General features: G+C 28.1%; 1 protein-coding gene across 1 annotated transcript; it reads left to right on the forward strand.

Annotated features, from left to right (window-relative positions):
* Window positions 1-9,268: 9,268 nt before the first annotated feature.
* On the forward strand, window positions 9,269-10,244 carry LOC114423273. The gene has a single exon (XM_028389968.1). It carries the CDS (start codon window positions 9,368-9,370, stop codon window positions 9,917-9,919), a length of 552 nt encoding a protein of 183 aa, XP_028245769.1. The 5' UTR covers window positions 9,269-9,367; the 3' UTR covers window positions 9,920-10,244.
* The last annotated feature ends 4,630 nt before the right edge of the window (window positions 10,245-14,874 follow it).

Raw genomic sequence — 14,874 nt, forward strand, 5'->3', positions numbered from 1 at the left:
GTAGAAAGCAAGAAAGAAAGGACAAATAAGCTTCCAAAGACCTTCCCACCACCACCAACTCTTTCTCCTTCCACTCGAGAACTGCTTCATTAACCGAACCCTCCACAACCTCTCTACACCCTCTCCTCCCTCTGAACCCTAATCGAAAAACTCCACAAGCCCCACGGCTACTCCCCCTAATCTCTCCACCACCACCACAAAGACGGAGGTTGTCATAGTGAACATGTCCTTTGGATGGGGAAGATCTGGTGCCATGCTGATGACTCCTTATTGTGCCTCCAAGTGGGCCACAAAAGGGTTGAGCAAGTTCGTCACGAAGGAGGTGCCGAAAGGAATGATCGTGGTCGCACTCAATCACTTGGTCAAAAATTGTTAGGGTTTCAGAGCTTTTACATGGTTACTGATTAGGTGAAAAATTGCTACTAGATTGGTATATGAAGCTTTTACGATAGTGATGAATTCGTTGCAATTGTTATGGGGGTGAAGGCCGACGTTGAAGCAGCAACGACGTTGTATGGTTCCAGTGGTTCGTTTCGTCATTATAGAGAATGCACATATAAATGAGAGCGAAACTAAATAAATTATTTGAAGAAGCATACAAGAGGTGTCATACTGCTCCCACTGAAGGCATTTCCTCTTCAACAATTCAATTCAACTTGCAATTACAACACCAAAATTGGCACCAAGACATGTTCCTCTTCAACAATTCGATTCAACTTGCGATTACAATGTTTACTATTTACCTAAATCTTAATTGATTATTGTGTATGATTTAAACAAAAAGGGAAAGGTTTTGAAATGGATTGGTGATGGTTGTTGGTTGTGTCTTCATATGTGCGTGGTGCATGTGTTTGTGTATGCAATCATGTCTCTGCTTTTGTTGATTCAAATTGAATATGATGAATTTCTTCAAGTTGTGGCGACGACATATTATTCTACTCCATATAAATGCACCAAAGGGCTATCATGACAATTTATATGGCATCAAATGTTTATTGTGATATTGGATGTTAGTGTGTTTGGGTGTAGCACTAGTATTTATGTTGTTATTTTATATTAGATCTTAAATAACTGCATGAATAAAAAATAATTTTGTACCAAATTAATGAACATTGGATACTAAAATAAGTAATTATTGAGGAGTATTTATAATAAGCCAATTTTGAAACAGTTACTAGTTAACTTTCTTATGATAGTAATAATGAATTGTTAATAAAGATGTCGTAAGTAAGAACTAGCAGACTTGCAAATTTTATGGTACTCCTCATATATACTTGGATGAGCAATGTATACATCTACATTGATTGTCGTAATGCTAAACATCAGACCCGTTTGATGTCATTATTTCATTTTCTTAACTTTTGTAATGGAAACGACAGAGGTATATTTCCCTGTTGAATTTTTTATTCTAATTTGTGCAATGAAATCTATCTAGTTAGAAATAAATGGTCTTTTTCTTTATTAGAAATTCTATGGATGCCATGTTATTGATATGTAATTCCAATACTTTAAAATCATGCAGCCTAGTGAATCCAACACATATGTTGACATAGAGGCGATATATGAATGCCTTGAAACTGAGTATGGAGTTAGCCAAGAAGATGTAATCTTGTATGGGCAATCAGTTGGAAGTGGACCAACACTGCACTTGGCTACTAAGTTTCTAAGGTTGAGAGGTGTGGTTCTTCACAGTGGCATTTTTTCTGGCCTTCAAGTGCTCTACCATGTGAAGTTCACATTTTGCTTTGACATTTATAAGAAAATATATAGAAGGCTATTGATTAAAAAGAATCATGTAGCTTATGCTTGAGTACAAGATCATAATACCAAACAATATATAGGCAATCTAATATAATGCAATTATAAGAACTAAAGCATGGTTCAAATGTTATCTACTTTTGACATTTGGCAACAAAATGTAGGAAAAGTAATAACTATGGAATGCTATCAATGTATAATGTTTCATTTTTATGTTGACCAAAATATGAAATCAACTAAAGCATTAATGCTAAACTATTTGATCTACTTGAATTTAACCTCTTCATGGAATCTTTAGCAAGATTGAAGGAGACTCATTTTTTAAGATGGATTAACTAATATTTTGTTTCCTATATTATTTCATTTGATCAAATTGTAATATTTTATTGCAACTCGTGCAGAACATCAACAAAATAAATAAGGTCAAGTGTCATGTACTTGTAATACATGCACGTATATGATGCACTGTAATCACATGTAATGTCTTTTTTCTCCTATAGGTTCATGTGCAAACAGTTCTATCAATCCTTTGGCTACATTTGTTGGCTTTGGTGTGGTGATGAGTGAAAGTTCTATTCTTGTGGAGTTTTTTAGATGGAGGAGAAGAGTGCAGGCTCTACAAGAGCAACAACATGGTCTGCAACTGATGCCACAAGTAGCACAAAATCCTCGAACTCCAAACATGTTGCGTCTAGGTTTAGGGTCAGGTCCTTCCAACCACAATCAACCTGTGGTGCAAAGTCGTCAGAACTCAAATCAGAGCTAAATTGATGTGTTTATGGCTTCTCTTAACACTAGGAGTTGCAACTGATTGCTTTTATTCTAGATTTGGAAGTGCTTATTATGTATAGGGAATTAAAATTTATTACTTCGTTACATCTTCACTAGACTCCATAGCTTATAGTAGCAATAGAGTGACTTAGAATGTAACTTATGCTATGGAATTTCAGTTTTTTTATTTGTAATGGGAATTTCAATTTTCAACTTATCAAAACCAGAAGGTTTTTGCCTTCATTTCTTTTTCTTTATTTCTGGCAAACTTATTGAGTGATTTATAAAGTTCATTTGTTTCAATATGATAATTCACCAACTTTTGGTCTTTTTTTTGTTTCTGTTGTTTACCTAATATGATTTGTAGTTCCATTTTTTATTGTTCTATCCTTTTACAAAGACTTGTAAGGAACAACATCAGTTTTTGCAGAATCGATGTTATATGGTACTTACAACATCGATTTTTCCATAATCGATGTCGTTTTTGCTTTTTTTTGTCTATTTGTTATTATACCTCATCGATTTTGCGGAGAACTAGTGGATTTCAAAATCGATTTTTATAACTGATGTTAAACATGATCTACTTTTAATGACGGTCATTTCAACATCGATTTTAATGTCCCAAAAAATCGTGTTAAATGCCAATTTTGTAGTATTGGAGAAATATTAAGAGTTATAAATATAATCAAAAGCATACAAAAAAATGCTTGACCATCTATTATTAAATGAACTCAATTTTTCTACAATTCCATCAATTACACGAAGTTGGTCAATAACGCATAATAAATGACAAATGTATTAGAGTGGACAATTCTAAAATGCAGATAAAAGCAATAGACCAATACCAAATACATGAAGAATACAAGAGAGTGAGAAATTTTATAATTCAGAATTCCCATGATGTTCTTCGTGTTCTCTCCTATCCCTAGAAACTCTTTCAAAGTCACTCACTTGATCACGACCTTCTATTTTCAAATCAAATAAAAGATACCCAAACGGCCAAACCCCTTCTTCCTATTTTCTATTTATATTAAAAGAAATAAACCTTGCATTATGGAAGTTAGCACGAACATGCTAAGCATATCATGGTCATGCTCTTTGATTATGCATTTCAAATTTCAAAATCACCAAGTGTTTCTTCAAACAACATGATTGTGTTGTATAGAACACGACCATTCTTGAAAATTTTGGATGTTGATGCTTTAGTTCAACCAAAAGTAGCATAATTGTGCTATATGGAGCACGATCATGACAAAATTTGGCAAAAACTCACATTTCAAGACAATTAAATTTAACAAAAGTTATTATAAAAATTAATAAATTTAATATACATGATAAAATTATTTTACAATTGTTAGTGTGTGACCTGTTTTCTTTGAACACAAATAATATAAAACATTTCATATCATTGAAAAAAAATATGAGTTTTAATTACAATGAATAAAACTTTGAACAAATTATAATTTGGCACAAATCATTAATTTAACTGTTACACGCTTTTTTGTGTATTTACTTGTACATGATAACAATTATACTTACACATATTTAATTAACTAAAGGTTAAATGATTCTTCCTAAATTATTTGATAATTGTTAATTAAGTCTCTAAATTATTTATTTTCTATTGGGTCCTCTAACTTATATTTTCTTAAAATTGGATTCTTCCATCTAATTGTTTTCATGGAAAATTAATCAAAACACTTTGATCAAAAGTATAATAAATGGACTGATGCTTTTGAAGTGTATTGTAAGCACTATTGAGTAAAATTTGAAAATTTTCTCCAAAATTTCAACCTTTATAGATTAACTCAATTAAGTATTAATTTTTCACAAGTATATACACACTTGACCCAATAATAACTTTGCATAAAAAAACTCTCACAATTGACTTAATCATGCTTATAATACGTTTCAAAAGTACCTACTAGTCCTCTAGCTGCAATTCTGATGAATCATTTGTGGTTAATTTTTCTTAATGACAGTTAGACAACAAGACTTAATAAAAAAAAAGACATAATTAAATTTTTCATATTGGAAAAACTACTATCTAATATAGGCAGTTTTCAAATTACTACCTAATATTTATTTTTTTCAATCAAGTACTTAGAAAATTTTTCAATTTCATTTTATCAACTCTCATTAGTTGTCTTCTGTTAAGTGTCACCGACAACTTATTGCCAAGCTATCACCTTCAATGACATGACAATGACGTATGAGTGATTAGGCATGATGACATGGTAGTAACGATAGATAGTATGTTGAAACAAATTTTTTTTAAGTAATTATTTTACAAAAAAATAAATTTTTAGGTAGTAATCTAAAAACGGTATATTTTTCATGTATAAAAAATTTAATTAAGCTAATCTGAAAAACAATTTTTAGTTAACAAATGATAAAGAGAAATTTTATCAAAATAAATAATTTAATTTTAAATAAAATGATAAATTTTATTATTTTATTAAAAATAAAAATGATAATCATAAATTTAAATCATGTTTAAAAGAAAATCTTATAAGTCAATAAGAAAAAATCGTTTTTCAAACATTTTTATTTAATCCAATATTTGTAAACTTGTCAAAAAAATTAAAAATTAATCAAAATAACTTGATGAACGTATATGTAATTTAATTTTATATAAACTTAAGAAAATTTATCCTATTTATTTTTTTAAGATAATTTCTCATTCAAAATAAGAAATACATTAAATTAATAAGATATTTTTTATTGGTAGGAATAAAAAAAATACTATTTGAAATTTACAATAATTCACCTATCAATTTGTCATGTTTTAATCAACCGAACTAGATTAATAGAATAATATTAAAGGTGAAATTAAAAAGTTAAAATGAATATATTTAATATCTGGATAAAGTTAAAAGAGAACCAACCATATCAAATGCTGAGATATATATTTTGGGTTGAGAGAATAGTGAAGAAAGAGTAAGAGAAGACATAATATGTTGCATGTATACATTGATTATAGATTACAAAATACCCATTATATATCGTTTAAATAAGTTTTCCATACCTGAAAAATAGGTAGTTTTCAAATTACTACCTAAAAATTCATTATTTTTTTTTCCAAATATCTATCATAAATTTTTTTATGTTTTAATTTATTATTTGTCATTAATCCCTTTCCGTTAAATGATGACGTGAAAGAGAGAATGTCACATCATCACGGTCAACCATTGCCACATCATTGAAGGTTGATGACGTGGCCGACAATGAGGTGTCTGTGATAAGGTGTGATGATGTGACACTCTATCTGCTACGTTATCACTTAACGAAAGACGACTAACGGTATATAGTAAAATGAAATTGAAATTTTTTTTAAGTACTTGTTAAAAAAAATGTCAAATAGAAATCTGAAAATGACCTATATTCCAGGTATAAAAAACTTAGTTAAGTGATAAAAAAATAACAAATACATGTCTAAGAACACAATTAAAAAAAAGAATAATTAAAAAATAAACTAAAAATCGTTAAATAATTTAACCTGAATTAAACTTTAATGTAGCTTTTGCACTACATGCATACACACTTGAAAGCAAAAATCACTTTATTTTTATTAAATCTTTTTGTTCTTTAATATTAGTTTAGTTCACACAATATATATAGTAACGTAGTTGGAACGCGAGTAAAATGAATCCGGTATGATTTTGACTTCTCTAGATAAGTTTCAAATGTCAAATCCCATATTGTTATTTTCTTTGAACCCTGCCCTGTAATAATAAAATAATATATCTTTCTACTCGCTCCTCTCGCTTTCAATTTTCTATAGACACCTCACTATTCATGCTTCTCCAATTTTAGGTGGCCTGAATGCTACGTGATTATCCACCATCACTTGACCAAGAAAACAAAAACTGAAGCTTGTTCACAAGTCCACAAGATTGTTTCCAAAGAGACCCCACTGTCCATCACCAACACTAAGTTTCCACAAATTCATATTCTACGTTAATGGGATTCTCTAAAACACAAAAAGTCTTCCCTGAGGGAGCATTATACACGCACCATATTATCCAGAGGAAAATCTCTATTAATGACCTTTTTTATAAACATAATATTAGTATAAAGTTGTCCCATTTCCAATATAATTTATTTTATACCCAAAATACTCTATTAATGACTTCTTAACAAAATATATATATATATATATATATATATATATATATATATATATATATATATATATATATATATATATATATTCTTAAAATTCATCGTTGAATTAAACTTAAATCACATATATAAAATTTCATATTAATCCAAAATCATTTGCTACCTTGTTCATATAGATTAAAATCAACATGATATAAACATTTCAAAATATATTAAAATATGAATTATTTGATTATCTTCTTATTATTGTTCAATTTTGACAAAATTTATCACAAACGATCTTAATAATACATAGATATAATTCAACGGTTGAATAAATAAAAATCACATTCTATATCAAGTTATAAAAATGATATACTAATTGTTAAAGTTATATCAATATAATTTCATCATTCATTTATTTATATATATATATATATATATATATATATATAATTTTAATAATTCAATTGTTTGATTACAAATTCTCATTACCGAACTGATTAAATATATAATTCTTAGTGTGCATTAGCATTCAGATAATACCAAAATATTTGAATGTTGAATTAAAAAAAAAATACACAAAGGACTCTATCAATGATTATTCTTGACTTGATCTTTATCTCATATATTTAGAAAAACTGCAGATATATTTAGTTCTAAAAGTTTTAATTTAACGAGCTAACTTATTGATAATTACAAAAAAAATATCTTTTAATTTTAATATTATTCTAAAAAACTTACAATAAAATCTATTAACTTCATTTTGCTTTCAGAAAAAAAAGTATAAGTCACTTCTACGTCACAATCAGTCTCGTATTTTATTAGTAGGGGAGAAAAGTTATATACTTAATTATATTCTTAATGTCTTAACTAGTGTACTTTATTTATTCATATTTTAAATCATTTATCAATTGCGGACATTTAACTATTTGTGAAAGTAAATTAATTAAATTTTTATGACAACAAATTAGCTTGTAAAAATTGAATAATGAGAAATTAATAAAAGGAGAAAAAAAATATATAAATTTTAGTTTTAAACTAAGTTACTTGCCTCCGATATTAGCCTTTTCTGTATTGGCATCTATTTTTCTATATCAGTATTCCTTCTTCTCAGTTTTCACGTAAAGTTAAGGTTATATTTAATTTGAAGAAATACCTTTTATTTTGAATTATTTATAAAATATTATTTTATTTTAATTTCATTCGTTATATAAAAATTACATAAATTAATAGAATACTAATATTTTATAATTATTAATGAAAAAATATATATGCCACCTATTCATAATTTCGAGACTATCGTAGCGTAGTATTTTTTTCAAGGAAAAAGAAATTATGGACACGGTGTCCCCATTTATATCTGATCCAACGGTCTAAAAAAATGCATGCTACAAACAGAAAGGGCAAAAACAAAAGTTGCGTGTATTACTGAAGAAGACTTCATGTACCTTAGGCATAGAATTTTCGCACATTTAACTCCATTATAATGAGCATTTTTCCCCTATACTACGTGTATCATTTATAAACAATTGATTATGCTCATGATCAGGTCGAAAACATATAGGACTTGAATAAGAAATCTTGAATATATATAACTAAAATTAACTATCCGTTGGTAAACACGAATATTTATGTTATATTACGAAAGTTAAAATATGTTATTCTCATAAATATAAAAATATTTGGAATTTTTTTTTAGTATGTTTTTCATTTTCATAAAATTAAGATGTGTTGTTTTTTAGATTTAAAATAAAATTCCGACATTTAAATTTAGGTATATAATTTTTTATATTGATTATATTATGTAAAAAAATTTCACATTTACATTTATAACTAATGCTAAAAACCATTAATTGTAATAAGGTTAAAATATCTGAACCTATATACATCATTTTTTACATTGATTATATTCACAATTAATTTAAAAAAACACCACATTTAAATTAATTATATGTATAACTGATGTTAAAAACCATTATCGCAATTTAAACTTACATTCAAACAAAAATTAATACATATCAATTGTGTGAGAACACAAAATATACTAAAATTTTATAAATATAAATTCTAAATATTTTCATGTTTATTAAAATAAAAAATATATTTTAATCTATTAGTAATTATAGATATATACGTAGAGGGACAATGGCGAGGGAGGACGTGATGGGGAGTGACATACCCCAGTCTAAATCCGTTTTTCTAAGTCGAAGAAAATCTAAATTTGACACTAATCTCAGACAAAACAAGTTTTTCCTATCATAGTAGGAACGATGTCAGACGAGTTCATATTTATTCCGATGCCTAAAAAAAAGTACTATTTATAAAAAAATTTCTTTCATTAATTTTCATTTTTTTCATGGAAATATTCTAATTTCTAAACGTCTCTATCCCTTGCCCTAGTCCAAGGAACACACTGATAAAATATCTTATTAAAATCAGATATTCTATCAAATACAAATTGATTAATTAGATTAAGAATACTATAGAATATCTATCATATATTCAATCACGCACTTTACAAAGTTTCTCCGGTAACATTTCCTAATTGCTTTCTCTTTTCCACCTATTGACCACAAACTCTGGAACTTGCTCTCTCCCCTCCCCTCACTCTATATATACCTTTCCACCCCACTCTCTCTCTTCACCCTTGTTCCTTCTCACTTCACAACACCTCACCCATTTTCCACTCTTTCCCTTCTACCTTGTTCCACCTCTTAATTTTTCTAACAAAATGGAGGAAAGTGTGCTAACAAAGAGGCCAAGAGAAGAAGAACCCCTAGAGAACAAAGATAGTACTTATGAATTACTAGAGTCCTTATCAAAGAGGCACAGGTCATACAACCACATACTCTCCCTCCTTGAATCAGAGGAAGATGACTCCACACAAGACCTATCTTCTCTCATCACTTCCCTCCAACAAGAAATCACCAATTGTGCCTCTGATTCGGACACCCTTTTGAACCAACACAGCCTCACCAACACCACCACCACCACCACAACAAATAGTAATTTAGAGGATTGTTCATCCTCAACAACTAAATATTCTAGTGACATGATGGAGGAACATGATGACAAAGAAGGGGTCATGAGACACCTTCTTGAAGCTTCTGATGATGAACTTGGGATTCCAAATAAAGAGGATGAATCACTCGATCTTGGTGAAGATGGGTTCAAGTTCAACGGTGGAGACATGTTTTCTTCAATTTGTGATGGGTTGTTGTGGGAGCTTGAAGATGAAGCTGCTAACTACTATGATCTTTTGCAGTCTCAACTCTTTCTCTAGTTTTTTTTTTTTGGTGGGGGATAGAAAGTGAAAAACCATAGTTTTCATGCGTTCAAGATGAAATCCAAGGAGGAAAAAAATGAAAAATTTACTAGTTTTTATTTTTTCATTTTTTTGTCCCCTCTTTTTGTAAATTAAAATCATGGGACGTTTATGTGTGGTTGGTTACTACTTGGCAATATGTCGATCTGTAGAAAAAGCAGCTAGGCTTATATATTCACATTACACAAAGTAATTAATTAGCTAGTAATGATCTTCTAAACTATTTCATATGTTAATTTTATTGACTTTTAAGGGTAAATGAAAATTACTTCTTTTTATTTTTTATGATTTATTTATGCTTCAAGCACATTTTTGGTAGGGTATGCAACTTCTTTCGGTAAGTTGCTATTGGTCTTTGAGCCAAATAAGATTAACATAGACAACAAAATTTTGCATCTAAAATTGTCCTACTTGTTTGAGTATTTAATGGTATATAAATCATAATGAAATAAAATAGAGGACGGTTTCTTATTATTATTATTATTATTATTATTATTATTATTATTATTATTATTATTATATCCAAGGAAAATAAATAAAAGAAAAATAACAGTTGTTATTCCTAATAAAAAATACTAACAACACATTATTTAATATATTATTTTTATCACATTCTTTATCATCGTTTAAAATTTATTAAAAATAATAAAATTATGAGTGAGACTTGTTATACAACAAGGGAGACCTATCCATTTTTATTATTTTTAGTAAATTTTAGTCAATAATTAAGAGTATATTATATAAAAAAAAGTGTACTAATTAAAGTGTATTATTAATGTTTCTCATAGAGGAAAAAAAATGAGTTCACCTAAGTTTATTTAATTTTTGTTTTAAAAATTCAAAAAATAACAGTATTTATCATTTCATTCCTGTTTTTCACGCTAGGAAGCCCTCATTTTTCTTCATGGGCAAAGGGAAAAACTAAATTGATCACTTGCCAATATATGCATGTGGACCTAAATGGTTGAAAAGTAGGGACATTGGCCGAATAGCCTACAACACACGATACACGAACTGGGAAAAAATAACTTTAAATTGCACAATAATGTAATGCAGTTTTTCTAAAATGTATTTGATTAATTTTGAAAATTAAGCTATTATTATAACCTTAATGTGCTTACAAACTCATTGATTTGCTTGATATATAAGTTTAAGTTCGACTGATGAAAAACTTTATTGTTATTGTAATACAAAAGATTGAGTCCTCATCAATTTTCCAAAGAAGGATACCTTCAATACGAATCAGTTTCTTCCACTTAAAGAGTAACAAAAATAATAATAGAAAACGTGTGCCCAGAAAGAAAAAGGGAAGTCAGCTTGGTACAGGTTAAATATATTTTACTAGAATAGTGTGTCTTTCATTATATTATCAGGGGTATTTTTTCCCTATAAACTAAAGATACTTTAGGAGTAGTTTTTTTTTTTTTACCCTTCTAAGATATTAAGTGTGTCCTCCTAAGAGGTAAGTGTGTATTGAGACATTGACCAATACATTCTATCGATTATAATTTATTAAAAAATAAATTTTAATTAGAATAACATATATGCATTATCATTTTATTTTTAAAAAAGAAAAATGCAACAGAAGTTAAATTAATATAAGTCTAATATTTTTATACTGTTATTAATAATATGCTGACTTATTATGTTAAAAATCTTTAAAAAAACATTTTATAAATAATTAAGTTAAACTTTTTAACAAGTTAACAATATATAAGTGGATACAGAACATCAAAACTAAATCCATTTGAAAACGGTGCTATAACTATTTTCTCATTTGTTGGTAGTTGTTGAGTGGTGTGGCAGACTTCACACTAAAATGGAACAAAGCATGTTATATATAGGCTTTATTTAATTTCATGCTTTGTGTTCTTTAAAGCAAACATAATAGAATGTAAGATTGAATATATTTTTATTCTCCAAAGAAGATAAAACTAAATTAAATAGAGTATAATAAACTGCTACGTTGCTTTCTGTCCGCCCATGTGTCAAACTTTACATAATTTTTTTTTATCAATGTTGATTATTAATATTTGTAGAAGAACATTATAGTTTAGAGTAAATAATTAAACAACTCAGTTTTGGGAAGCACCTTTCACCTGCGATTTATCTTCTCAATTGTTTATGCATATTAACTAATTTTTAATTTATAAAAACCATATTAAACTTTCCTTAGAATCTCTAGGTAAAAAAATGGCATAATACTAATTATGTAAATTTTTAAGTGACTATTCCATACATTAAGTAAATCTTACGAGTGAAAAATAATTTGAGCGAATAAATATTTCCTCTTTACTTGTATTTTATTCCACTGATAATTTGTCTAATTTATAAGAATCAAATTCACCCTTCAAGAATATGAGTTTGATTTCTACTTAAGACATGCCCCTTAGTTCTTGTTCTCTCAAGGAATTCCTGTATCAAGCACATGGCCTATGGTCCAGATGGTTGAGAGTACAATTATAAGTGGACCTCTGTGTAACGTTGCAATTCCAGCCATTGGTCCCCACTAACACTAACTCAACTAGCTTCTGTACATTGTACCACGATTAATTAATTAATGGCCAAATGATCCTAACAAAAAAATCTAGATTCCACGTGTTTTTGTTTAATTTTAATGATATGCACATTTCATAGCATTCAAGTACTTGAATGCTTTAAATATGTGATCAGAAATTCGAATTTTAATTAATACGAATGTAGAAATTATTATAGGAGATAGACAACACACCTATAGGTGTTAACAGATTCCTTAGAGTTTAAAAATCTCAAAAAGTGATGGGGATAATCCTTTACAATCGTATGCTGAGGAAAAAAAATAGTTAGTTGAAGAAATCTTGTTAAACCTTGTGATTGTCTCATAATTCTTGGAGGTCACATGTTGAGTGGCTCTACTTGTCTTTTATTGGAATGTATTACTTTGTTTCTTTTTATCTACTACTTTAAAAAAAGTATTTTTATTTATTAATTAATTGTTTGATTTTAATGATATGCAAATTTCATTATAACTTATGCTTTATAATATCTTTTGCAGGTGTTGCACCGTTTGTTCTAGTGTCTCAATCATGCCAACCTTGACTGATATCTAGTGAGACCAATTACCAATTCAGATTAGTCAACAACCATTTTAGGATTAGGAAGCAATTCATTCTGAATTTATCACTTTATCCATCTTGAACATAACAAATATAAAAAAATAATAATTTGATTTTCAAACGAAATTAATAAATCTTAACAAAACTTGCACTAAGTTTTAAGCTTCATTGGGTTATATATGTCAATAATTAGATTGTAATATGATAATTTAATCAAAGTTTTTAGTTCTTAAAGTTCATAATTTTTTATTTGGTCTCTCGTTTTAATTTTTTTAGACAAGTCATTCATATAATGTTCTTCTTTACTAAATGATATTTTTGTAATTTTTCGTTTCCTATTTTGAGACTCTAAAAACTATGAGTTTAATATTTAATCATTTTAAATATTATTAATTTTTCATTTATAATCCTCCTAATTATCATGTGCGATTAATCAAATTGGTTATTTTTATAAACAAAATATCAATATGAGTCTCTTCTAAAATAATTTACTAGCAAGGACCTCTTTTGACTATTGACCAATTAGAATTACATGTTTGATCAATAGGTTTAAAGAGAATATGACACATAATAAAGATAATTTTTTTTTTTTACTGATCAATGATTAAAAAAGATTCATGTCGATAAATTATTTTAAAAGAGATTCATATTAATATTTTGTTTATAAAATTACCCAAAATGATTAGTAACTCAAATATCATACATTTCCTACTTAATCTCTCAATTAGAGGGATCAAATGAAAAAAATTAGTTATGTAAAATTCATTAGAGATGAATAAATTGTTGATCCGAATGTTATTAGAGTCGATCCCCTTAAACATCATCTCTGGTTTAAGTCTTGTAAATGAAAAAAATCATTTGAGAGAAAAAATTTCACTGAAAATAGTTAATCAAATTTTTTAATGGAGATTAATTATCAATAAAGCTAATAAATACGAATATTGATGACAAAAAAAACTCATTGCCAAAAAGTTAGAAAAAAGGAACCACACGAAAAAAATCATGATTTTTTTAGGGATAATTTTTTTTAACTAAGTCATGATATTATTTTTTGTCAATAACAATGACCATTAACAACAGAGATTAAAGGCTAAGTGCAAAAGACGGGATGAGAGCGAGAGAGAATAGTGTGTGTCGGTCACTTTAGGGCATTTCCACGTTTAAACTTTACATCTTAAGGTGAAACTTGCTCTTTGTCTAAAGTTTCAGAGTCCAAGGAAAAATCTCGTAGCCAATAATCATATTTATAAGCAGTAAAACTTGTTGGTGATTGGATATAAGAATACTGCATAACTATTAAAAACAAGAGAACACGTTATCTTGGGAGGAAAGAAGTGCTAGCAACACAGTATTATCTCACTCTTTCACTCTTTTATTAATTAAAATTTATTAAAAATTATATAATCAAGGAAGAATCATGAGAAGTGAGATTCACAAAAATATTATTTTAATAAATTTTAATCAATAAGAAGTGTGTTGAAATAATTATTGACAATGAATCAGTACTGATAAAAAAATGTTAAGATATGTGAAGGAAAATTAAAATTAATCAAAGGTAAAGAAAGAGTTTCATTATTGTATAAGACTTTTTGTCTTTTGCTTTTGAAAAATAAGGAAATGTAAATCAAAGTCTTAAAACACTCTTCGCTATTTTTGGTTGGTTCATCCCAAGATTGTAACACTGATTTGTTCACACTTTTGTTAATTTCTAGTCTTTAGTAGAATTCAGGTAAATCCCTTTTCTATAAGCAATTTAGTTAAACACTTTAGTTGTTTCTCAACCTCAACTTTAGTTAGTGTTGCATGCATGGCTGCGGG

The sequence above is a fragment of the Glycine soja genome, chromosome 8 (assembly GCF_004193775.1).
Source record: "Glycine soja cultivar W05 chromosome 8, ASM419377v2, whole genome shotgun sequence".
NCBI classification, from domain to species: domain Eukaryota; kingdom Viridiplantae; phylum Streptophyta; class Magnoliopsida; order Fabales; family Fabaceae; genus Glycine; species Glycine soja.